Source organism: Microtus oregoni, unplaced genomic scaffold, assembly GCF_018167655.1.
Source record: "Microtus oregoni isolate MIOR12 unplaced genomic scaffold, Mior012 000014F_ref0000157, whole genome shotgun sequence".
NCBI lineage: Eukaryota > Metazoa > Chordata > Mammalia > Rodentia > Cricetidae > Microtus > Microtus oregoni.
Window position 1 is genome coordinate 9957 of NW_024543073.1, and position 24242 is coordinate 34198.

At 43.6% G+C, this 24242-nt stretch overlaps 1 protein-coding gene across 3 annotated transcripts in view; it reads left to right on the forward strand.

The window, feature by feature from the left end:
• The first annotated feature begins 1648 nt into the window (after positions 1-1648).
• Parp8 (poly(ADP-ribose) polymerase family member 8) overlaps positions 1649-24242 on the forward strand; it is a 169585-nt gene continuing 146991 nt past the window's right edge. For 2 of the 3 annotated variants that reach the window (XM_041663466.1, XM_041663467.1), the window contains exons 1-3: positions 1649-2274; positions 2362-2463; positions 3395-3449. In XM_041663466.1, coding sequence (XP_041519400.1) covers positions 2169-2274; positions 2362-2463; positions 3395-3449 — 263 coding nt within the window. In that variant the 5' untranslated portion in view covers positions 1649-2168. The remainder of the gene's footprint in view (positions 2275-2361; positions 2464-3394; positions 3450-24242) is intronic. The other variant, XM_041663468.1, reaches the window with a different exon arrangement.

Here is a 24242-nt window from a genome sequence, read left to right on the forward strand (position 1 = left end):
CCTTGAGGAAGCTATACTGCAATCACCTGGGATAGAAGAAGCAATCCAGGTAATGAAGTATAATCCCAACTGCTAATGTCACTATCTCAGACGTGAGTGTTTCAAACAGCTAGCACAGGTCCCACCAGGCGCCTTGATAAACTCTAGGTGACCTTGAAGCCTCCCCCCCCCCCCCCCCACCTCGTGGAGACTTTCCCTAGTATTCCATCAGAAGGCCAGAGTGTCAACTGGTCCTTGGTGAGGAACTACCAGGATCGGTTCAAACACTATCACCACACCCCTTTTCTGGCTCTATAAACAGGTATGGCTCATTTTAGTCGAGAAGACACGCCCCTCTGAGCCCCTCCCCCACCCTCATTGCAGCATTAACCTTTAGAGAAGTCTTCTCAAGCAAGGTAGTGTGGGGAAACTGAAGGCCTTGTTTGGTCTCTGGAAGAATTTCTGAGTATTGTCAAGCCTAAAGGGATGCAAATTGGAGCAATCATAGGCCTGGGGCTTATATCACTTATCAGGGCAGGGCTAAGGATACTGGTGTCCAAGGCCTGTAGGAGAACTTTACACTGGAAAGCCCCACCACCCCACACACCTAATTGCTGCAGGACGCTGTCTTCTGTTGTCACCCAGGACTGTCAGCAACTGATGATTACAAAAAAGGTTAAGTCTGAGACTACAGATGCTCAAAGGCTGGAGATGGGTTAGCCTCCAACCTGAGTGTCAAGAGCAGTAAGCGGCTGGATTTTACAGGGTTTGAGATGATAATACTCCTCTGGGTTTGTCTGTTCAGCCCCTAGGCCTGGGACACTCAGCCAGGCTTGCCAGCACAGGAAGAACCTCTCGCCTACTCACTATTCCTATCTGGAAGATGAAAAGGCCCCTGACCAGCTAGCTGATTGATAATGCCTCCTTTATTCCAGACACTGTTTGGTTTTGGAATGCAAAGCAAAATGAGCCTGGTTTGCCAAGGGAAAGTTCCCAGTGAAAATGCTAAAGTACTTGGTGGAACCCTGTCCACGTTAAGTACGGTAATAAATATGGCAATAAGGGTGGGTCAGCTACTATAAGCTTGAGGCAGTGCAGGAGCGAGGATCTCAGCAGTATCCCCTTTCTGCTAAGGATAACAGGGCTGGAGAAGCTTTTCCCTTGAGCAACCCACACAAGGGTGGCTTTTGAATAGGTCCCAAGCCAGCCCCTCTTCTAGGGAGACCCTGGCACATTCCAGCTGCGCCTGTCAATTTCTTATTAGCGGCTTAGAGGGAAGAACTGGGGTGTCTTTGGAGTCTCACAGAAAGGGTTTCATTTTCTAAAGAGCTCCTCAAAGCGGCTGAACTTCAACCTGGGAGAAAAAACAAAACAAAACAGAAAAAAACCAACCAACCAACCAACCAACCAATAACAACCACAAAACCCCATCACTACCACTACCAAAAACTGAAGGCATTAAGGAAATAGGGGAGTGATTCTGGAGCAATCTCTAGGCTTTCCCTTTTCTTGTCTGATTTGACTACAAGGAAAGATTTGTTCACTTTATTTATTTTTAATTCGTGAAGATTCTTCTTTTCCTCCTTTCTTCCTCCCAGCCACTCGGGCTTGGGTTTCCATATGACTCATAATTCCTTCTGAAAGTGGAGTCGAATTCATAAAAGTGGTGGAAGGGGGGGTGCGGGAGAGGCTGGGAGCCCCAGGGAGTCTTCACTACCTACACTGTCACTCAGCTCCCGGCGCGAGTGGCGGTCGGGGGTGGGGAAATCCAGACTGCGCGGATGGCGAATACTATTAAAGCCCCAGCGGCGCGCAGCCGGGTTCGGTGACCCGCGGCCGGTGCGGGAGGGTCTGCGGCGGGCGGGCGGCGCTGCAGCAGCCTGGGCACGGCCGCCGCCCGCGGGCGCGAGTGTGCGCGGGTGTGGGAAGGCCGGCGTGCGGGCCGCGAGGGGTGTGCGCGCGTGAGTCGGAGCGGGGCTCGCCCCTCGCCGGCGCCCGCAGCTCCAAGGCTGCCGATCGCTCTCCAGCGGTCCCCGGCCCCCTTCGTGCCCCTCGGCTCTCCACGGCCGTCAGCCCGGGCGGGGGAGGGAGAAAGTGAGACTCGGTGTCATCACCATCCATTGTCAGAAGGGGAGGAAATTGGAATCCAGCAGCGGCGAACAGCAGCAGCTGGGCGGTCACATCTGGGAATGCAAAGCCGACCTCCCCCTCCTCCTCCTCCTCCTCCACCTCCTCCTCTCTCACCCGGGATCACTTCCGAAACCACTTCGCCTTCAGCCCCTGCCTCGGCCAGAGGTTTCATTTTTAACTGAATATTTACGAAAGCTGGAAGCGTGCGAGGGGGGTGGGGTGGGGTGGAAATAGCGGCTGCTTCTTTTCCAGGGATTTATTTAATGGGGATGTGTTCAAGGCAAGAGAGAATTCAGAAGGATATCGACATCGTGATCCAGAAGTCCAGAGCCGAGAAAGACTGCCTGTTTGCAGGTGAGTTCTTGCCTCCCGGATCCTGGGACCCGGAGCCAGCCTTCCCTCCGGCCACCCCCCTGCCCAGATTTCTGACCGCGACGCGTGCGGCTTGGGGTGTGTGTGTGTGGGGGGGGGGGGGGGGAGTGTGGGGCTGCAAGTCCCCGTTCCGGGTGCATTTGGAAACAGCTGCAGCGGCATGAGCTGGAACCCCAAGGGGGAGGGGGGCACGCGCCCCCTCTCCCCCGCCCCCCAGCTTTGACAGGCCAGGGCAGCCTCGGGCTCCGGGGTCAGCAGAACCCGCGCGGTCGGAGCGCAGGGGCCGGGCGCAGGATTCCAGCCACCGGCGCTGCCCAGAGCATCCTCCCGGCTCCGGCAGGCGCGGCCGAGCAGGCGGGTTTGCGCCAGCGGCCGAACGGCGGCGGCCGGGAGGGGACCGGCTGCGCTGCGCTGCGCTGCTCCGCTCGGCGCCACCGAGGCCCCGGGAGAAGGCAGCGCTGGGCCGAGCTCCCCCCACCCCCCCTTGTTTGCACCCGCTCCTCGACGAGCGCACACACACCGCGCCGGGGACCGAATGGATTCCCGGGGATCCCAAGCTACGCAGGCCCAGCCTGGGGGTCCCTTCGCGTCCATCTTTGCTCCCCCGAGGCCGAGAGCAGTTCGGGCTTCGCAGCCCAAAGCCTGGCTGGGGCTGCTTCCGGCCGCCTGGCTGGGAAATTCCCGCCGTTGCCATGGCACCCGGCACTTGTTGCGGGGGGCAGACTCCCGCTGCACCCCGCGGGGTGCTCAGCATCCCCTCCCGCACCGTAGCCGTGCCCACCCCTCGTTCTCTAGCCCTCTATTCCCTCCTAATCGGGCCTCCTTGGCTCAGATGAAATAGCAGGTTCAAGACAGAATTGGGGTTAAAAACAACCCACCCGGGGTGGCTTTTTAACAGGACTTTTTGTTTCAGATTTCAGATACTCAGACTCCACCTTTACTTTCACCTACGTTGGCGGCCCCAAAAGGTATTTATGTGTATAGAGTTGCTTCATTTCCTGTTCACACGCTTGTGTTTCCTTTGTTCAGAGCGTGTTCCGTGTTTGGGTATTTTGCTTGTTTGTTTAATTCTTGGGGCTGCTCTCTGGCTGCATTCCTGCACTGATGTCTCCCGATTTTATTATAGCAGGAGGAAAATGAGTATGTTTGAAGGTTTTTTTTCTTTTATTCTCTAAAGCTACGCTACGGGCGCTGAGTAGAACTCTCATGCTAAGAAACTGTTTTGCTTCAGTAGTAGATTGCTCCTTACGCATTCTGGATTTGACACAGGCGAACCGGTGCAAAATTGGAGTATTGAGCTTGGAGTGGAATACGAGAAAGACATAAAATAGTTTGATCCGCAGTGGTGATTTTTTTCTGATGACTTAGGGCTGTATTGTTTCCATTTTCCTGAAGGTTGACATAGCGATAAGTTTGAGGTCTGCTAGTTCTCCAGGCTTGTGTGTGTGTGTGTTTCTCACCCCCAAGGAGTGGGTATTTGGGTTTTCACATTATCGTAGGAAAGCTTTTGGAGAGTTTTATGTAGTTGGAATGGATGACGTTTTCTTCTGAGGAAGAATGAGAAACGCATATTTGAGTAGTAAATTGTCAAGGCTTTGATGCTGCCCTAATCCAGTTTTATATTGAGGAAGTAGAATTAACATCAAAAGTTTCTATAAAAACACACTTTTTCGTGGTTAGGGTTTTCTTCCTTTATCCTTTTAGGGACAACTGATTTAAAAGAGCTTTGGGCATTGTCAGGCACTTAGTCTATGGAGACTCTTTAGCCTAGCCCCGTTGTTAGGAGTCGACATTTAAAATAGCTTGACTACATTCCAAAATATCTCTTAACTAATGGAAACATTTATGAATGTAGAAATTGCAAGGAAGCTTTCATCTGTAAATATTTTCAAAAGCTTGATTGATTTAATGTGTACCTTTAAAATACTTAGAACTTATTTCGTATCCTTTATTTCAAAAATACAAAAAATAAAATCTTAGTTGGTATGGCTATCCCGTACCAAAATACAAGCCCCAGGATTGGCATAACATTGATTGACTAGTTGAGAATGTATCAGTAAATTCTCAAGCTTTCTTGTCTTTGGGGGAGGGACTAAATTACATTATTTCTTAATTTTTGAGAGTACCATCATTTTTGTAATTATGGATCAAATTAAATTAGAGGATGTTTGATTAAATTAACGCTGCTCCTACACTTAATATCCAGAGGACATGCGTATATGAATGTCATCCCCCTTTAGTGGAGTGTGGGGACAGGCATACCCTAAGTGGGCCTTTCTTTGAGGAAGTGTGTGTGTATGTGTATGTGTGTGTGTGTGTGTGTATGTGTGTGTGTGTGTGTTTGTGCTTGCACGTGTTTCTTGTGTAACCCAGGCTGGCCTAGAACTCAAGGCAGTCCTCCCGCCTCAGCCTCCCAGGTGCTCTGATTTATGCTAAGGCACTTGTGGTCCCAGTGTCTGCACCAAGAGAGGCACTCTGTGACTTTAATCTCCTCTATCTGCTAGATGTTGCAGTTAAGATTATCAGCAATTACTGCACTAGGGTTTAGTAGCACGAGGTGGAGAAGTGATGAACATCCCCAGGATCAAGTCTAAGGTGTTGGGATGAGTAATTAACTAATCATGACAACATCAGTTTTCATTGTAGAAACAAGTTCCACGGCTGCTCTTGAAGTAAGAAATATTTCCATTCCTATGTCATTCTATTAAGAAGTAATGTTTTTCCTTTGTGCCTGTTTAAATAGTTGGGACTTGTGTGTATAATGTGGAAAGAAGAAAAAATAGAGCTGTATGATTGCTTTGCTTTCTCGAGGCTTCTTCTTTCAGTGCAACAAATATAAAGTTGCTTAACACAGGACAGTAGGAAATTCCTTATGTTTGTACTCAAGGGCAGATTTTTTTTTAAATTAAAATTTTATTTCTTTCATTGGCCATATTAGAAACACACAGTTATTATCCACCCCCAAATCTGAAATATCCATCAGGTATTGAAAATTAAATGTCCCTGCTGGATCTTGAGTTATTTTTGTATTTTTAGAATTGTTTTTGAGACAGTCTCACTGTAACTCAGGCTGCCCTGGGACTCACTATATTGACCACTCTGGCTTTAGACTGGTGTTCGTCCTGCCTCTGCCTCCTGTGTGCTGGAGTTAATAGACACGATCAACTACACCAGCTCTGTCTTGATTTAATGTGCGTACCGACTTATAGCATTGGATTTGTGTGGTCACTGCAAATAAATTACATTCACCACTGAAGGAAGTCTTCTACAGAGAACAGGGCATGCTTATTTTGGATTGTTTTCACCTGCTATTTCATTTAAACCATTAGAAATAATTTCCAATTCAAGTTGTAGATAAAATTTAACATACCGTTTAATATCTTACACTTTCTAAGAATGAATTACGTGCTTCAAACATTATAAATGCCAATCATCCCTGGTTCCACAAAAAGAGGGAATACTGAAGTCTCATTTTTGCTTTTATTTATTTATTTATTTTACTTCACTGTTTTTGTAGATAAGAGGAAATGCAGAAAGGTGATTTGATTGCTAGGCCTGACGTAGCAGCCTCGTCGCCTCTCATTAAATGGTCCTCGTATGGCCAAAGTGCTTGTTAATACTAGGTGTCCCGCCTTGGTGGAGTCCAGGTCAGGAGTGAGGAGGAGGAAGTGGTTGGCTAACAGCTCTGCCTGGATGGCGAGTGCACGGAGATTTTCTGCTGCTCGCTTTGGGATGTGCTGAGAGTCAGAGAGGGTTCATCTAGTGTGGCCTTGCTTACTCGGTTCGCCGAGGGAGCCCCTGTGTGAACCCCTGTGCCGTCACACTCCTGGCCATGCCCTGCTTCCTGTCCATAGGCTCCGTGACCTTCCTGAGAATGCAGACAGGTTCACACAAACACAGCAGAGCTTTACAGACACTTGTGATGTTTTAATGTCCGCTGGTTGGAAAAAGGTGTTAACTATCGTGAGCATTGGTTTTCCTGTCCTCCACTCCTGTTTGACTTTGGTGATATATAACACTGTTTAACTCACTCAACCTAGCGGCAGTCCTTAAAACACTCCCTGTTCCCACCCCTCAATTCCAGTGGTGCTTGGGGTTTGACGATTGCTAATAGGCCTCAGTTGTCCCCGAGTTAGATCTCATGAAAAAAAATTCATTTTTTTCTCTTACACTTTTGTCATGCTTGTGGCCTCCTGGCATTTCCCTTTTCCTATATGAATGAATAGAACATTCCTAAAAACCTCGGAGGATTGGGGCTCAGATTTTGCTTCTTGCCTGTGGTCAGACATGGAATTAGTGCCAGAAGAAAAAGAAGGGATGAAATGTGTGGTGCCAGATAACAAGGAGATTGGAAGGCCGACTACATCCTGGAGCCAGACGTTATTAAAGTTGAGTCCAGAACCAAGAACCCAGTAGTCCCTACTGCAGATTGCTCTCTTGATTCTCTGAGCTTCTTAACCATGAAACTAAAACAGAGTTTAAAAACCTAAGAATCACAGTTTTGATTGTTGTAAGTTTTGAACGGGTGGAAAAAATGGCTAAACTGGTCCAGGCACCTGCCACTAGCCTGATGACCCCTGTTCACTCTTGGTGCTCATACAGCCTAAGGAAAGAACCAGTTCCCCCAAAGTGTCCTCTGGTCCCTTTGGCTTGTGCCTGTGCAGGTGTGTGGGTGTACACATACGCTTGTGTGTGTTTACAGGTGCAGGCAAAATAAGTTAAAAATATTTTGAAACTAGACATGCCAAAAGGAAGAAAAATTAAACACACCACAGAATTCATCTAACGCCTATTAACGTGTTCTTTTATGCTTTTGGAATTTTTGTGTTTTTATATGAATAAAACGGACACCTCCAAAGACTGGATTATGTTTTTCTAGAGGTCACGTTTCTGTGTGTGGCCAGAGGGACTGAACCCAGCGTCCTCCCACTCGTCTGCATGCCCCACCTTTGTTTTCCTCTGTCTATCCAGACGGTGTCTCACGACCCAGGCTAGACTTAAACCCACTCTAATAGCCCCGACTAGTCTTGCCCTTGTGATATCCCTGCCTCGATTTCCAGAGGAGCTGACAGGACCACCTCGAGTCACTGGTGCTGGCTAAAAGTCACCTTTTACAACATAGCATTAATTCGTTTCCTTCTGAAAGGACATGAGGATAATAATGTGTTCATTCAATGGAGAGATTCCCTGTCAAAAAACATGACTGCACCTTAATATTTAATATTAACTATAATATTTAAGCTGAGTATACCGAATACCTAAACTATCAACACCTGGGCATCCGAGGCAGAAGACTTAAGAATTTCAGGCCAGTCTGGCCTATGTATCGAAACCCTACTTTTAAAAAGAATCCTAGTATTTATATTAGACCTTATGAATCTGAAGTGCAATATTCGACAGAAGTTGTGCACGTGCCTGCGCATGTACACCCTCAGTTTATGGGTACCCCTCTTTCATGACATCCCGGGAGGCCTGACATCTTTTGGAGCATATTTCCTTATCCAGGGAAATGCTTTCAAGCATTGGGTCATAGGAATAGTACTCTTGTCTCAGAATGTTCTCCCTGGACCTTTCTGCCTATACTCTGCCCTCTATCCTGTTATCATGGAATCCCTGGGCACTACTTATTGTGGAGATGCTTGCTAAGACAACGTTCTCATCTCAGAAATCTTTTCCCGGAACCCTTCCCTGCAGGACTCTGCTAGATGTTTCTAAAGCCGTGTCAGAATACACAGATGCTTCCCTCCACAAGAAGGGGTGATGTCTTCATCCACAGGAAGATGACGTAACAGTGGGTTGGTATGCACTGGTGATACCTAACCTACCCAACACCCTGTTTTAGCAACACAGTACACTGCCAAGTTTAGGCTGACTGGAAATTGCCGAGTATCACAGGAGTGTATCTGATATCTTAGGGCTAATCTGGGAAAAAAAAATTCAAAAATCGAAGGAAGTTTGCTGCTGTGTGCATATTGCTTTTACATTATTATAAAGTGAAAAGTTTCGGGTAAAGCTGTTTTCGTTTGGGACTGTCTGTTTTGAAATGAATTGTTTACGTCTCTTTGTAAGCATTTTAGAGGAGGAACTGTGTCCTGCTCGCTGGATTCCCTCATCCCCCAAGCACTGCATACTATTCTTTCTATATAAGGAGAGGCTTTATGAATTAGGAGATGAATGCTAAGAAATTTGACAGACCAGAAGGAATTTTCTAACTTAAATGACCAAATACAGCAACACTTAGACACCTGAGAGAGTCCCGACTCTGGTGCTGCCGCTTGCAAGAGAATTTCATATGAATTCAGAGTGTCGAAAGTTGCCTGGCCGAGTTACAATTCCTGTTTTCTGTCTCTAGATTCAAATTGCACTTAGGGGGCAGACAGACACACAATGCTGTTGTTTAAGATAGCACTGCGGTTATTTGACAGAACATAGATTCAAACTCTTCACTATAGAAATAACCTCTCTAACATACATAGATCTAATCTACATGGGTAGTAGAAAAAGACAAGATCTTTTGAGTAAATTGGGAGCATGGAGACTTTGGGAGAGGGCTGAAGGGGAGGGGAGAGGCAAGGAGGGGAGCAGAGAAAAATGTAGAGCTCAATAAAAATCAATAAAAAAACAAACACTATTAAAAAAACAACAAAAAAGAAATGACCTCTTTAATATAGAAAACTAGCATATTTCCTTTGTTAGTGGGGGCTTGCTTACCATGATTTAATGTTAGATTAGTTACTATCCAAAAGACTGGCTTAAAAGCCTCTTCCTTAAAGTGTTGGCAGGCTGCCTCAGATGTTGGAGTGAGTGGGTTGGGAGTGTGAGGGAAGCTAAGAAGTGAATGGGGACCTGGTGATCCCTGCTCCAGTGGGGATTGAACCTAGGGCCTTATGCTTGCTAAGCAAGTGCTCTACCATTGAGCTATAGCTCTTAAATCTCTAGCTGCTCATCTGGGCGTGGTGATGCTCCTTTGTAATCCTAGCTCTTGGGCAGCAGAGGCAGGGACGTTTCTGCACGTTCCGGGTGGGGCAGCTACACAGTGAACTCCGACTTAGAAAAGACAGCAGCAGCGCTAGCACCCTCTCCCCTCTGGCGGCTCAGTCTTGTGTACTTGTTTCCCAAAAGAGTTCATTATTAAATGGAATTTCACGCCGCTGACTTAAAGGAACCTGCGGTTTAACATGAATGAGACTTTATTGGAGCGTCTATAGTTAAGATATTTAACCTTTATTTTGTGGATTAAGGTAATGCTATTCATGATGCTTATTTTGCCGAACCTAGTCTTGACGGAGCTCCTGCCGTCCCTTCTCTCACCCCCGTGTTTACCCTAAAGGAAAGTAGGCATTTTGTTGGGTACTTTACGTTTTATAGCTGAAGGAATTGGGCGTAGGGTAATTTAAAGTAGGTTAACGTTTGCACAAGACAGTAGGGGTATAGTTCAGTACAAGTCAATGTTTACGAAATGCTTATGGACATTGGTTCAACTGGCAGGACCAGGGTGGTTGGGAATATCTGTGGACAGGGAGGGATTGCTGAAGGGATGTTTTCCAGGGTCAGTACTGAAAAAAAATCTACTGGTTGAGAAGAGAGGTGCCAGGGCCCAGTGCAAAGCACAATAGTTGGAAAATTATGCACCATGGCTCTGGAATCCTTAGGCAAATATTTGGCTAATCCTTTTAAATTCCCTATCATACTCTGCAGCATAAAAAATCTAAGTAAAATTCCCTCAATTTTGAAAATATTTTGTAATTCTGTACCGTGGTTTGCCTTTCTGTAGCTTGTGTGTTAATAGGTGAATATTGCTCTCAGATAATGGCCACCGATTTAGTCAGTTTATTTTAGGCAAGTATTGAGATGGGGTATTTTTATTTCATTTCTGAAATACCATTTTCCTGTACCTTGGTGAACACCGGTAAGAAATATGATAATGATAATACCTATTTTAGTATTTGAGACAAGGTCTCACTTAAAGGCACAGTCTAGGCCCTTAACTAGAAATCTCCCTGGTTTAGCCCCCCAAGAGTCTGGATTAGAGGTGCACGTCACCCCAGTCGCCCAAAATTATATTTTCAGAAATGTATTTTTGTACGTGTGTGTGCAGCGTGTGTTGTGTCTGAGTTCTGTGTGAAAGTGCTCGTACTCTAGGGTACATGTGTGGATGCCAGATGACAATCTCAGTCTTGACTCTCAGTCTTTCATCTTGTGTGAAACATGTCTCCTTGCTGCTTTTCCGTGTGTATGCTGGGATGGCATGGAGCTACCAGGGGCTTCTCCTTTCTCTACCTTCCACGTTCCCAAAGAAGTACTGGGATTACAAGCATGTGACACCACATTTGGCTTTCACTGTGTTCCAGTGATCTGCAGCCAGGCCAGCAGACTCTACCAGTGCCCCGTGTCCCGGCCATGGAATGCATTAATGTCTTTTTTTTTAAAAAAAAATATTTATTTATTTGTTATGTATACAATATTCTGTCTGTGTGTATGTCTGCAGGCCTGAAGAGGGCACCAGACCTCATTACAGATGGTTGTGAGCCACCATGTGGTTGCTGGGAATTGAACTCAGGACCTTTGGAAGAGCAGGCATTGCTCTTAACCACTGAGCCATCTCTCCAGCCCTGCATTAATGTCTTTTTGTCAAGATCCCTTATCCCAACTTTTATCTTTTTTTGTATGTGCTGTAATTGAGGTTTCCTCTTACACTTACCTTCGTGGATGCTTGACGCTGCCCCCTGAGCCCTTGTTGTCTTCACTCAGTTCAGCATGTCAAAACAAACCATTTCCTCTTCAGAACAAGCTTTTTCCTCTGGCCTTTTCCTGAACAAAATCCTATCTGAGCCAGGAGCGGGAGTCATAGTCTCCGACTTCACACCGCCAGACGTGCCAGACATCCTTGAAGTCCCACCCACCTCTACTTAGGAGTTGCCTTTGGCACCAACATCTCCACTTTCCATTGACCCATTGACCTCAATTTAGACCACTAGCACTTGAATAGGGTGGCCTTTAAGAATTGTGATTATTGGGGCTGGAGAGATGGCTCAGTGGTTAAGAGCACCGGCTGCTCTTCCAGAGGTCCTGAGTTCAATTCCCAGCAACCACATGGTGTCTCACAACCATCTGTAATGAGATCTGGCTCCCTCTTCCGGCGTTTGGGCATACAGGGAGGCAAAATGTTGTATACATAATAAATAAATAAGTCTTTTAAAAAAAAGAATCGTGATTATCGTATTCTAACCCATTCAGTTTCTTTAGCAATTGATTTAAATTAATTTTTATTTTTTGGTTTATTTACTTATTTATTATTCTTTTTTGAAGATAGAATATTGCTATGTAACTCTGGCCTGGAGCTTGCTATATATATAACACAGGCTAGTGTAGAATTTGATGCTATTCTGTCTCTTTAGGGCACTGGGATTACAGGCATGCATTACTGTACCCAGCTTTCTTAAATGTTTCCGTAAGCATAAATTTGATCATCCATGTCTGTTCAGCAGCTCTCAAATGTGACCATAGGTTCCCCCACCCCACCCCACCAACCTTAAATTCCTGGTTTGGCCTTCAAGAACTGCTTTACATATTATATCCAGCCCTATTTGGGATGTCTCAGGTTTCTCCACACTAACTTTCTCCTGTCTGCTCGCTGACCCCCATCTCTCCACACTGAAGAGCCAGCTTGATTAATTCAACAGACCGCTCTTCAAAGCTTATTGATAGTCAAACATATTTCACTTGCATAATGTAGTTCGGATATCAAGATTGTGGATTTCAGTTTCATAAAGATGAGTTTGTTTTGATTTCCTTGCCCAGGAGCAGCTTGTCCACTCATTCAAATATATGATGCCTTCAGAGATGGGTTGAACAGGGTGTGAGAGGACAGAATAAAATCGGATAGGATGAGCAAGCACATAGATGACCTGTCTCTGTCTGTTGCTGCTTATCTGTAACCCTCAACACGAAAGTCTCAGAGTGTCTTAGTATTTGCATATTGGCGAGACTGAGTTTGGCTGAGCTACTGAATGCAGGATGACTGAGCCTTACAAGATGATGGCTCAGTGACAGAGAGAGAGCACTTCCCTCCCGTGCTCCACCTGACCAACACTGAAGAAATTAAATGCAGGACGACAAATGGCTCCATATCCGGTTTAACAGGGGTGTGTGTGTGTGGAGGGGGGGCAGCAACTGAAACATAGGGCAGACAGGTCAGTTCTCTTTGTACAGAATTAGTAGGACTTCACTCAGAGTTTATTTCTCAACACTTTAAAATGTAGGTTGAATGATGAATTTTCAGACAGCTCTGAAGTGCTCTGCGTATTTAGACCACGGTAGTAGAGTGTGCAGGCCCCTGCTGGGTATACTATAGTACCAGTGTTCAGAAAGCAGAGTCTGAAGGTTGCCAGATTCTTGCCGGGCCTGACTGGGGTGTGTACTAAATTGAGGGACATCAAGGACATCAAAGCTTGGCTGCATATTGAGACCCTGTCTCAAAAAAAAAAAAAAAAAAAAAGGCAACCAACCAAGCAACAACAAACACGAACTTGTGTTATTCTCTTAGTTTTTTCAACCTTAGCAACTCTTTTTAAAATCATCTATTAAAATAATTGCACTTGAAATGTGGAACCTGAAGCACAGAAATAATATAACTATATTTGCTAGCTTTTCCTATTTGTGAAAAAATACTGGAAAAACAAAATAAAAACCTGATCAGATATTGTTTTGCGGCATATGGCCTCCAAAGGCTTAATCATAAGTCAAAACCAGAACAAGTCACAATGGTTCCAGAGAGACTTGTCGATATTTTGTGTAGACACGGTCGTTCTACTTCCAATTAGTATGCCTAGATATAGTGGATCTTTGCTAATGCTCCTATATGCCAGAGTGATATTATTTCCCATATTAAATGAAAGCATTCCCAAACTGTTTTATGAGATATTAGGGCTGTGGCCAGATATGTCAGGGAAATGCCGGCTTGGTCGTTATTAAACCGTTTTAATGGTTAGAGTCCTAGAAACTTTTATATAATGGTGCCCATTACATACATCCACGAGGTGAATGAAGTATTCAGGGTTGTTCAGACTTACCTCATTACGGATCTAGAACTGTCTCAGGAGAGGTGGTTTATGGAAAATGCTTTGGCAGCCTCTGAGTCTTATTCATTGAAATTAGTTTTTGGGTAAACAGCAGGGGGCTGTGCATGGAAATGGCAGATTCCTACTGAACATCGAAGAAATAGTTTTGTAGCATCTTAAATAAGTTTGCTTTATGACAAAGAAAGTATTGATCAAAAGGCATCTGGCTTTTAGTAGATTTTTTTTCCGTGGTCCTTTCTCCTCTCCCTAATCATGCCGAGTTCATTTATGTTAAGGGTTCTCTGCTCTTCTTACTTATCAAAGTCCTGAGCTTAGCAGAGTCGTTTTTCTTGCCTGATTATAAGTCAGGCTGAAGGAAGTGTTGGAAGCAGATAATGGTTCTGGAGCAGAAGCGCTCATTATGTTCTTTCAATTCTGTTCTGTGGCTGCAGTAAGATGTCTTAGTGGAGCATCCTTTGGAGACATTCATGAGGAGGGAACTCTGGAATTTGTCCAGAGAGTTCTTCTCTTTGATAAATTACATTTGGTTAAAATCATTTTCCTCAGCTGGGCGGTGGTGGCGCACGCCGTTAATCCCAGCACTCAGGAGGCAGAGGTAGGCGGATCTCTGTGAGTTCAAGGCCAGCCTGGTCTACAAGAGCTAGTTCCAGGACAGGGATCAAAAGTTAAGGAGAAACTCTGTCTCGAAAAATCAAAAAAAAAAAAAATCATTTTCCTCAAGCCACAAACTGGGAAATTTAGTGAAGGCTTTCTCAAGACCTTTCAACACTAGTGAGGACGAAAATGATCATCTTTTAAGTTACAGACTGATTGTGTTTTTTGAGACAGGATCTCATTACATAGCTCAGGTTGGTCTGGAATTCCCGATGTGCCTATCTTAGCCTCCCATGTGCTGGGAAAAAAGTGCACAATGCTTCACGTGCCCCTTTAAAAGGTGGCACACAAATTTAACCTCAGGAAGTTCTGTGTTGCCTTGGTTGTACTTAAATGGAGCCCAGAAGCCCTTACTTTCCTGTACACTGTGGTGGGCACAGGGATCCACAGGTATTTTAGATAGTTCTTGATAACGGTCAGTGTCTTCATATAAAAATGCTCCATGGCTTTTATGATTCAGCGTAACCACAGGCACCTAACCATGACAAATAATTCATTTGCTCTAAGTTTCTTATTTGAATGTGTGAAATTTTAACTGAATGAATTTTTTTTTTACGACAACTCATGAGTCGGCACAAGCACACATACACACATTCTCTCTCTCGTGCACACAAACACACACACACGCACACACGCACACGCACACACCCACACCTTAGTTTTGCTTGCTATTGCTGTAATAAAATACCCTAACCAAAAAAAAAAAAAAACTCAGGGAAGAAAAGATTATTCTAGCTCATAATTCCAGGTTACAGTCTGTAACTGAGGGGAAGTAAGGCTAGTAGGAACTTGAAGCAACTGTTGACATCACAGTCAGGAGCAGAGAGAATTGATGAATAGATGTGTGCATGCTGGTATTCACTTTCTCCTCTCTTACACAGCCCAGACCCAAACCCAGGGAATGATGCCGTCCACAATGAGCAGGTCTTCCCACCTTAAAGTAATCAAGACAACTCCTAAAAGACAGACACGTCCACACACTTTCCTGGTCTAGATAGTCTCTTGTCAAGATTTTATTCCAGACTAGTCTAGGTCAGCGGTTCTCAACCTGTGTGTCTTGCCCTTTGGTGGTTGCATATCAGATATCCTGAATATCAGGTATTTCTAGTACCATTCATAACAGTAGCAAAATGACAGTTATGGCTGGTGGTCATTGTAACATGAGGAACTGCATTAAAGGGTTGTGGCATTAGGAAGGTTGAGAACCTATGGTCTAGACTATGTTAACAACCAAAACCTAAGGCTAAATTTCATACCTTGTCATTCATTTATCTTAAGAGCAGTCTTACGGTTTTGACTGTCTACCTAGCTTTAATGCTAACATCTGCCAGGTAGATAAAGCTGATATAGTAATCATTTCTCATTAAAATGCATCACAACTGACATGAGAGGAGAAAAAAAGAAACTTCACGAAAAAGCAGCTATTATTTTATTACCATAACAATTTGAAATGATTTCTACAATGAGTGGTCAGATTTATTTTTAGGTAACTGAGGAAAACTTTGATTAATTCCCTGAACCAAGTTCTTTCTTGTAGGGAGAAAAGTAGCCTAGTGGGGACAGTGATTTCAGTGTGACTTAACTAGGTGATTTTAGTGTGACTTAACTAGGTGATTTCAGTGAGACTTAACTAAGTGATTTCAGGGTGACTTAATTATGTGATTTCGGTGAGATTGCTATTCTTGGTTGAATTTGGCTCCAGACTGATAGAACTTGGGCCAAGAAACACTTTAAACTTAATTTTTTGAAATTGTACTAGTCTAATTTAAAATGTGCTCCTTGTGTTGACTTCCTATGCCACCAGTTTAACATCTCCTGGACCCTCAGTTCTTGATAGCTAATGCATGCAGCATCCTTCCTTTCTTTCTTTCTTTCTTTCTTTCTTTCTTTCTTTTTTCCATACCAGCATTATTTTTACTAGCCAGAACCTGGAAACATAGATGCTCCTCAACCAAAGAATGGATAAAGAAAATGTGGTACATTTATACAATGGAGTACTACTCAGTGGTAAAAAAAAAAAATGGCATCTTGCAATGGAAATGGATGGAACTAGAAAATGCTATCCTGTTTGCAGAAACCCAGACTCAAAATCAAGAAAACAGTATTACTCACTCCAAAGTAGATACTACTTATAAAGCAAAGGATAACAAGTCTATAGTCCACAACCACGGAGAAGCTAGGTAACAAGGAGAACATAACAGAAACATATGTATTCATCTGAAACTTTTTTTCCCCTTGGCTTTTTCTTTTCTTTCTTTCTTTCTTTCTTTCTTTCTTTCTTTCTTTCTATTTATTTAAGATTTCTGCCTCCTCCCCGCCACCGCCTCCCATTTCCCTCCCCCTCCCCCAATCAAGTCCTTCTCCCTCGTCAGCCCAAAGAGCAATCAGGGTTCCCTGCCCTGTGGGAAGTCCAAGGACCACCCACCTCCATCCAGGTCTAATAAGGTGAGCATCCAGACTGCCTAGGCTCCCACAAAGCCAGTATGTGCAGTAGGATCAAAAACCCAGTGCCATTGTTCTTGAGTTCTCAGTAGTCCTCATTGTCCGCTATGTTCAGTGAGTCCAGTTTTATCCCATGCTTTTTCAGACCCAGGCCATCTGGCCTTGGTGAGTTCCCAATAGAACATCCCCATTGTCTCAGTGTGTGGGTGCACCCCTCGCGGTCCTGAGTTCCTTGCTCGTGCTCTCTCTCCTTCTGCTCCTGATTTGGACCTCGAGATTTCTGTCCGGTGCTCCAAAGTGAGTTTCTGTCTCTGTCTCCTTTCATCACCTGATGAAGGTTAATATTCAGGAGATGCCTATATGTTTTTCTTTGGGTTTTCCTTATTTAGCTTCTCTAGGATCATGAATTATAGGCTCAATGTCCTTTATTTATGGCTAGAAACCAAATATAAGTGAGTACATCCCATGTTCCTCTTTTTGGGTCTGGGCAGCATCCTTTCTAACTGTGGACAGTTTTCAGGGGGTGAACAAAAGACTGAGTTGTGGCAGGAATTCAAAGTCTTCGTATTTGCCACAAAATGATTTGCAGTTTCTGAGTACATTTTGAATAATGCCACACTTTAACTGTATTTTTAATTGATCTAAAGCTAATATATCCCCAATCTGAAGATACAAATCCTAAGCATAGAACCTTTTAAAGAGATTTATTTGTGTATGCGTGAGTACCTGCATGCATGTATGTGCACCTTGTATGTGTGTCTGGTGCCCAGAGAGGCCAGAAGAGAGTGTTAGATCCCTAGGAACTGAAGTTGCAACTGGGTATGAGCTGCCATGTGGGTGCTGGGACCTGAACCTGGGTCCTCTACAAGAGCAGCGAGTCCTTGTAACTGCCAAACCACCTATCCAGTCTTAAGGCTTTTAAAAATATTACTATATGATAAATAGAAATAGAAATCTGAATCAAATAATTACCATAGAAATTTGAATCAAGTAAATGTAGAATAAATTATTTTTTTTATGAAATAAAAGTATCTTGGCTTAAAATAAAATGGATAATCTGTGTTAAGTACATGGAGACGAATTGCAATTTTATATTAATAGAAATCCACCACTGGTTATCTTTATATATGATTCTAATCTAAACAATATTTACTATTCTAAGAAATACTAGCAACCTTTATAAAAAGTCTATACCCTTCTGTGAGCCACCTACCATGACTAGGAAATATATTAATATGTAAGATGGACTATCACTGAGTAAGAACAAATGATGTAATAAACCTATGTGTACACAATTTTAATGCATAGCATCAGTGCCTTCATTTAATTGCATGTGTTCGTTTCAGAGGGAGAGTCTCATCAGGCAACCCAGGCTTTCCTCAGATTCCTTGTAACGCACCTACCTTGTTTTATTCAGTGTTGGGGTCCAGGTGTTATTCATATGCCTGGTTTATGAATTAATTTTCCTCCCCAAGAGCTTGCTGCATTATGCCTATTTCATGCACTTAGTGAAGAAGAGCATTGTTGGAACCAGGCATGCGCTACAAGTCTGCAATCCTAGCACTTAGGAGGTTGTAGGCAGGGAGGGCAAGAGTTCAAAGTCACCCTCAGCTACGCGGCCAATTCAAGGCCAGTCTGGACTACGCGAGCCTCAGTCCTTTCCTCAAACACAAATATTCAGACAAACAAACATGGTAGTGTTATATATACACTCTAGTTTTATTAGCTTTTCATATTGTAGTTACTTAGATACCCCCCACCGTGTGTGTGTGTGTGTGTGTGTGTACAGATATATGTGTTGGGTTTCCGGTACAGTCTCAGGTGGCTGTTCTCACCTTATGCCTTCGCAGCAAGAGTTTTACCCATGGCTGTCCCTCAGCCTCAGCGCTTGACTTTTAGGGGTAGTTTCTAAGTGGAAAGGGAATCCATGTGGTAAGAAATACACCAGAATGATTCTGACCTGGCCCTTTATACCTTGAATCTTGGATAATGATGAGTTTGAGACCAGCTTGGGCTACCCAGTAAGACTATATCTCAGCAAAACAAGACAGAGTCATCAAACTGGATTTGAGTAAAGAAGTAAAATGCGCTGTGGCACCGATCCAGTCAGCCCTGAACGCTGCTGGCACGGAGCTCTGCCAGGTTTTTCGTAAGATCTATGCATCGCTGTGAAAATACAAGCAGGAGTTACTTTTGTAGCCCGCTTAAAGGCATGCAGATACCTTGAGTGTTAGGAATGTCACCACTGGCTGAAATAAAATACCCAGAGAATAAACACATAGGTACTTATCTTGCAAACTAACTTTATAGGTAATTTCCCATAGTAGAACAGAAGTAAGTTCTACTTCCAGCTTTAAAAACAAAACAAAACAAAAAAGCAACTGTGTATTATGGCTGCAAGAAGAAATGAATGCGTCATGAATATCTGATCCCATTATACAAAAAATATTTTTCTTTAATATTTTTAGTAATCATAACTTACTGACCCTTAAAACACAATAGAGCACTTGAGATCTCTCCCTGCCTGTATCTTTTTTTTTCTGGATTAAAATGAATTGAATTTTACCTTAAATATCTTATCTGTTTACTGTCAGCTGACCTGCAAGAAATATACTGTTTAATCATGACCCACTGAGAGCTCACTATGTAGTCCAGGCGCCAAGGATCTGAAGGCAGTTTCTGCCTCAGCCTCCCCAGTGCTGAGAATGTAAGCCTGGGCTCCCTCTCCCTTTCTGTGTCTGCAGCAGTAGCTTTACGTGTGGGTTACTCTGCAGCCTAGAGCCCTCTTGTATCCTTTACACTTTTATGAGGTAAAGGACTGAGTTGCAAAGAAGAAAGAAAAAACAAAAAACAAGTAAAACAAACACAAAAAGCAAGCAAGCAACCAACCAACCAACCAACCAAACAAACAAACAAAAAGAAGCTCCTCTGTGATCGTTAACTGAAAACAATTTCTTACAGTTTCCATGCCTGCTGGTTGAAGACACACAGCCTTTGGGCCCCATCTTCTCCCTTCTTTCCCTCATCCTGCTTGCCCAGTCTGCTGATTGCAGTGTTAATGAACAGCAGGTTGGTAGAATTGTTCCTGAAGTGGTAGATTTTTCTTGATGGCTCTAAATTAACAGGATTTGGCTTTGTGAGATTGTTCTAAAAATTATTTATTATCTATCTATTATTTGTCTAATGCCATCTATCTATCTATCTATCTATCTATCTATCTATCTATCTATCTATCTATCTACCCATTGATCCATCCACCCATTGATCCATCCATCCATCCATCCATCCATCCATCCTTCCATCCATCCATCACATGCATGTGTGTTGTGTCTACGTCTGCCACAGCAGGTGTCTTTAGAAGACAACTTGTGGGAATCAGTTCTCTCCTCCTCAGGTCATCAGGTTTGGAGGCAAGTGCCTTTACCTTTGGCTGAACCATCTTGCTGGCCCTTGTGATGCATATATACGAATTTGGTAGCTTCAAACCTTAATTTTTTCCTCTTCTTCCTAATTTATAGTGATGGCTCTGACCTGGCAAAGCAGCTAAGTGTCATGCATGGTACCATCTGTCATCTTGGCAGCTGGCTGTGCTTAGGTGGCTAGAGCTTGCCATGTGATCAAGGTTATGCCATTGGAAACTCATTTTTCCCAGCCCTGGTTACGTTATTTTGCCTTTATGGCTGTTGGAGAGAGCGTTTTATTTAGTAGCTGAAGCCACCCTATACCTTATTCATTGTATAGCCTAGGGTTATCTTGAGTTCATAACACTCTTTCCGCCTCAGTGTTCACGGGCTTGGCCACCACTCACGGTCTAGACTTTTTTAGAGTGGAGAAACCTGGACCTACTGTAGAACTTGATGAAATTCACAGAAGACCTGGGGTTTTATGTGTAGTTTGATGTCACATCCTTCACTTGTAAATTGTTTATCTCATTTGAATATGAATTAAAAGCTCTTCCACCAGGAATAGGAAAGTAACATTTTGCTAAGCTAAATTTTAATGAGCACATCTGGATGTTTTCGTTGTCACTTACCATTTTCAATTTATGTGCTAATACTTTCCCTTCTGGATAGAAGGGACTTGGTGTCTAATGCGATAATGGCTTTATTACTGTAGAAATGAGGTTTGCTTTGCCATTTCACTTATTTCACTTGTATGACTGTGCGTGGGTAGGGCACACAAATGTGGCCGTCAGAAGGTGACTCTTGAGTTCTCTACTTCCACCGCGGAACTTGGAAATCAAGCTCAGTTGGTGAGATTCACAGGACAAGCCATCTCTTCAGCCCATTGTTTTAAATAGCATGCATTTTAAGTTATAAAACCGTTTGATGGGGCTGGGAAGGTGGTTCAACTGGTCAATTGCTGAGGAGCTTAAGTTCAGATCCCAGTAGTCACAGGTACAGGAACACACACCTGTAACCCCAGTGCTGGGAGTAGGGGAGAGGAGTCACAGACAAACAAGGCTCTGGAACTTCCATCAGTGTGGGAGACCCTGCCACAAAACAGAAGGTGGAAGGCCACACAGATGGCTGGGTTAGGGCGTGTGCCGATCCTGCAGACATGAATTGGTGCCCAGAACACATGTCTGGTGCTTACAGCTACCTGACTCCAGCATCAGCGGATCTGAAGCCCTCCTCTGTCCTCTGTGGACACTGTACTGACAACCCACCCCCCACAACTCCCCACTTCAAAAATAAAAATAAAGTGGAAAGCAATTGAAGAAAGACACCCATTGCCACCCTTTTGCTTCCACAGACATGTGCAAGCTATTGTACCCATGTGCCCACACATGCACAGTCCCCTAGGACACACGCACACAAAAAATGCCTTTCAAAGCATGGAGATGTTATGTGAAAATTAAGCCCAGAGGCTTTATACTATTTAAAATTTCAAATTAGGTCATGTAAGTGTTTTGTCAGACTTTGAATTTATAAGAAGCTTCCTCACAAAGAGTGAATGATGAGATAGATTTATATTCCACCAATTGTTTAGTGGACCAGAGGTGAACACAGAGGGATAACGTTATTTTGACATTAGTAAACTGTTTTGCTGAGATTTCTTACATCTGAATGACAGCTTGCTTTTTCCCCCTTCCTGAACGAATATTGGAACATATGGTCTAATAAACCTGTGTACATTGGGGAGAGCAAGATAGAAGGCTTCAAGTCAGGACTGACCTGGAAAAGCTTTGGTCCCAGTTTTTGTGGATCAGGAGGGGGAAGGGCTGCATGGGCATTCTAGAAGCCCTCGGAAGGTACCGAGAGCAGAGTGACTGCAAAATGCCGACTCCCTTATGAAGAGCCTGGGGAGTTTCTGTGGTTCGTGCAGCAGGGCCTCAGATTAAAGCCTTGCATCCGTGCAGGCAATGCCTTACACTGGGTCGCCCTGGATTGGGAACACTCATTTACTGTGAGGAAGTCTTTAACCCTTCTCCAATGGTCCATCAATCTCTGAGTACTGTAAATACATTTTCCCTCTGGCTATTTCACAAGGACATTGAGGATTAATTAAATTTAAAAGAAACTAGTGCAGTGAACACCTGGGAGACAGCAGGGCTGTTTATCATTTTCTCGTCATTCTTTCCTTATTCATCCAGTTCACAAATATGTATTGAGTTCAAATTATAATGAAGGAATGGCACCAGGTGCCCTAACTGCGGATACAAAGATGAAGGCCTAGGATGACCTCTGCTCTCTTTATGTGTTCTTATTTTATTTTAAAGTTTTATAAGTTGTACTTCATTATTATTGGTGCATATATGTGTGTGAGAATGTGGAGGCACGCTTGTGTGGGGGTCAGAGGACAACTTGGACAATTAGTTCTCTTCTTCCGTCTTCGTGCGTGTTCTAGCTATCTCAAGTTAAAATGGTTAGGTATGGTGGCAAGTGCCTTTTCCAACTGAGCCACCTTGCTGGCCCTTCCTCATTTTGTTTTTACATTGGGTTATAGCATTGCTTGTATCAGCAAGAGTTGGTCTTTGAGTGGCGTCATGGTAACCTGTTTACACTTTGTATATTCATGCTTTCTTTTGAAATTTTAAAGTTCTTTCGTGCCATAAAATATGCATAGAGTAAATTTATGCTCTTTTTCTTCTGTATTTTAATCAGTGCTGTATGAACCTTTTATTGCCAAAACAGTGAAAAATACATCTAATATTCTTTTGCATGACACATTTAGGCTTTAGTTTTTGAGGTAGAATCTCATGTTGCCAACACTAGCTTTGAATTTGTTGTGTAGCTGAGGATGCCCTTGAACTCATCCTTCTGCCTTCATATTCCTAACACTTGGATTACAGGCCTGTACTGCCAAGCTTGGTCATAATTTTTTTTTTAAAGAAAGATTTTATTTTTAATTATTGGCATGCATGTTTATCTGTGCATATATGCATGTGAGCTCCAGTGACCGGATGTCAGAAGGTGTTCCTCCAGGTGATCCTCTGGAGCTGAAGTTCTAGGCAGTGGTGAGATGCTGTACATGGGTACTGGGAACCAAACACAGCTCTCTAAAAGTATGTGTTCTTAACTGCTGAGGCCTCTCTCCAGCAAATCATAGGCTCTGTGAAAAATCACTAGGACAAATTCGGAGAAAAGGAAGTCTCTAATTCTCTAATTTAGCATTGAAGTAGACATATACTAATCTACAGACTGAATTAAAACTTGTTAATTATCAAAGGTTTTATTTCAATAAACATAAACTATTTTAGACGAATATATCCTTATTTCCCAGGGAGGCATGGGTGACTTTTCAGTTGGTGCTTAGAACTTGACTTTTGTTAGTTTAATAGTTTTATTTGTTTATTTGTCTAATTGTTTATTTGGAATAAGCTGCTTTCAGTATAGCCCAGCTTGATTTGAACTCCCCGGCTGGACATCCTCTCCCAGCCTCCTGAGGAGCTGGGCTTAGAGGTGTGAGCCATTGCACCTGGCTTCGGCTTTATTAAATGAGTATTTGAATGAGTGACTTGGACTAAGGGCCTGAAAATGTGAATTTTTCATTTTCGTTAAGCACGTGGAGCTAAGTTAGTAGCGTGTGTCTGAATCTCCCTTATGACTTTGAATTAAGAATAGGAAGAAGGAGAAGAATTTCTTTCCTTAATTAGTTATCAGTTTGTGCTATTTATTTATTTACTACTGAGATAGGATCTTGCTACATAGCCCAGGATGGCTTCAAAATGGAGCCAGAGGTGTGAGTTGCCATAGCCAGTATGGCTTGTGCTTTTGGATAATGGAAACAGAGGTTCTGAGGTCAGTTACCTCTTCACCGTCCAGTAGACTGGTGAAAGGGGGGCTGAGGCTGGGAGCGCTGGGTATGTAGCACAACTTTTAGTCCTCTCATCACAGATAAGAAGCTGTGGAGGTCTAATAATGCTGGAACAAAAGAAAAATTACAGGCTCAGAATTACTACATTGAGACTAATGGTAAACGACAGCCAAGACTTCCTAGGTATTCATATATTCTATTTGTTTTCAACCTCGGTAATGTTATAAAAAGGATATGGGCTGGAGAGATGGCTCAGTGGTTAAGAGCATTGCCTGCTCTTCCAAAGGTCCTGAGTTCAATTCCCAGCAACCACATGGTGGCTCA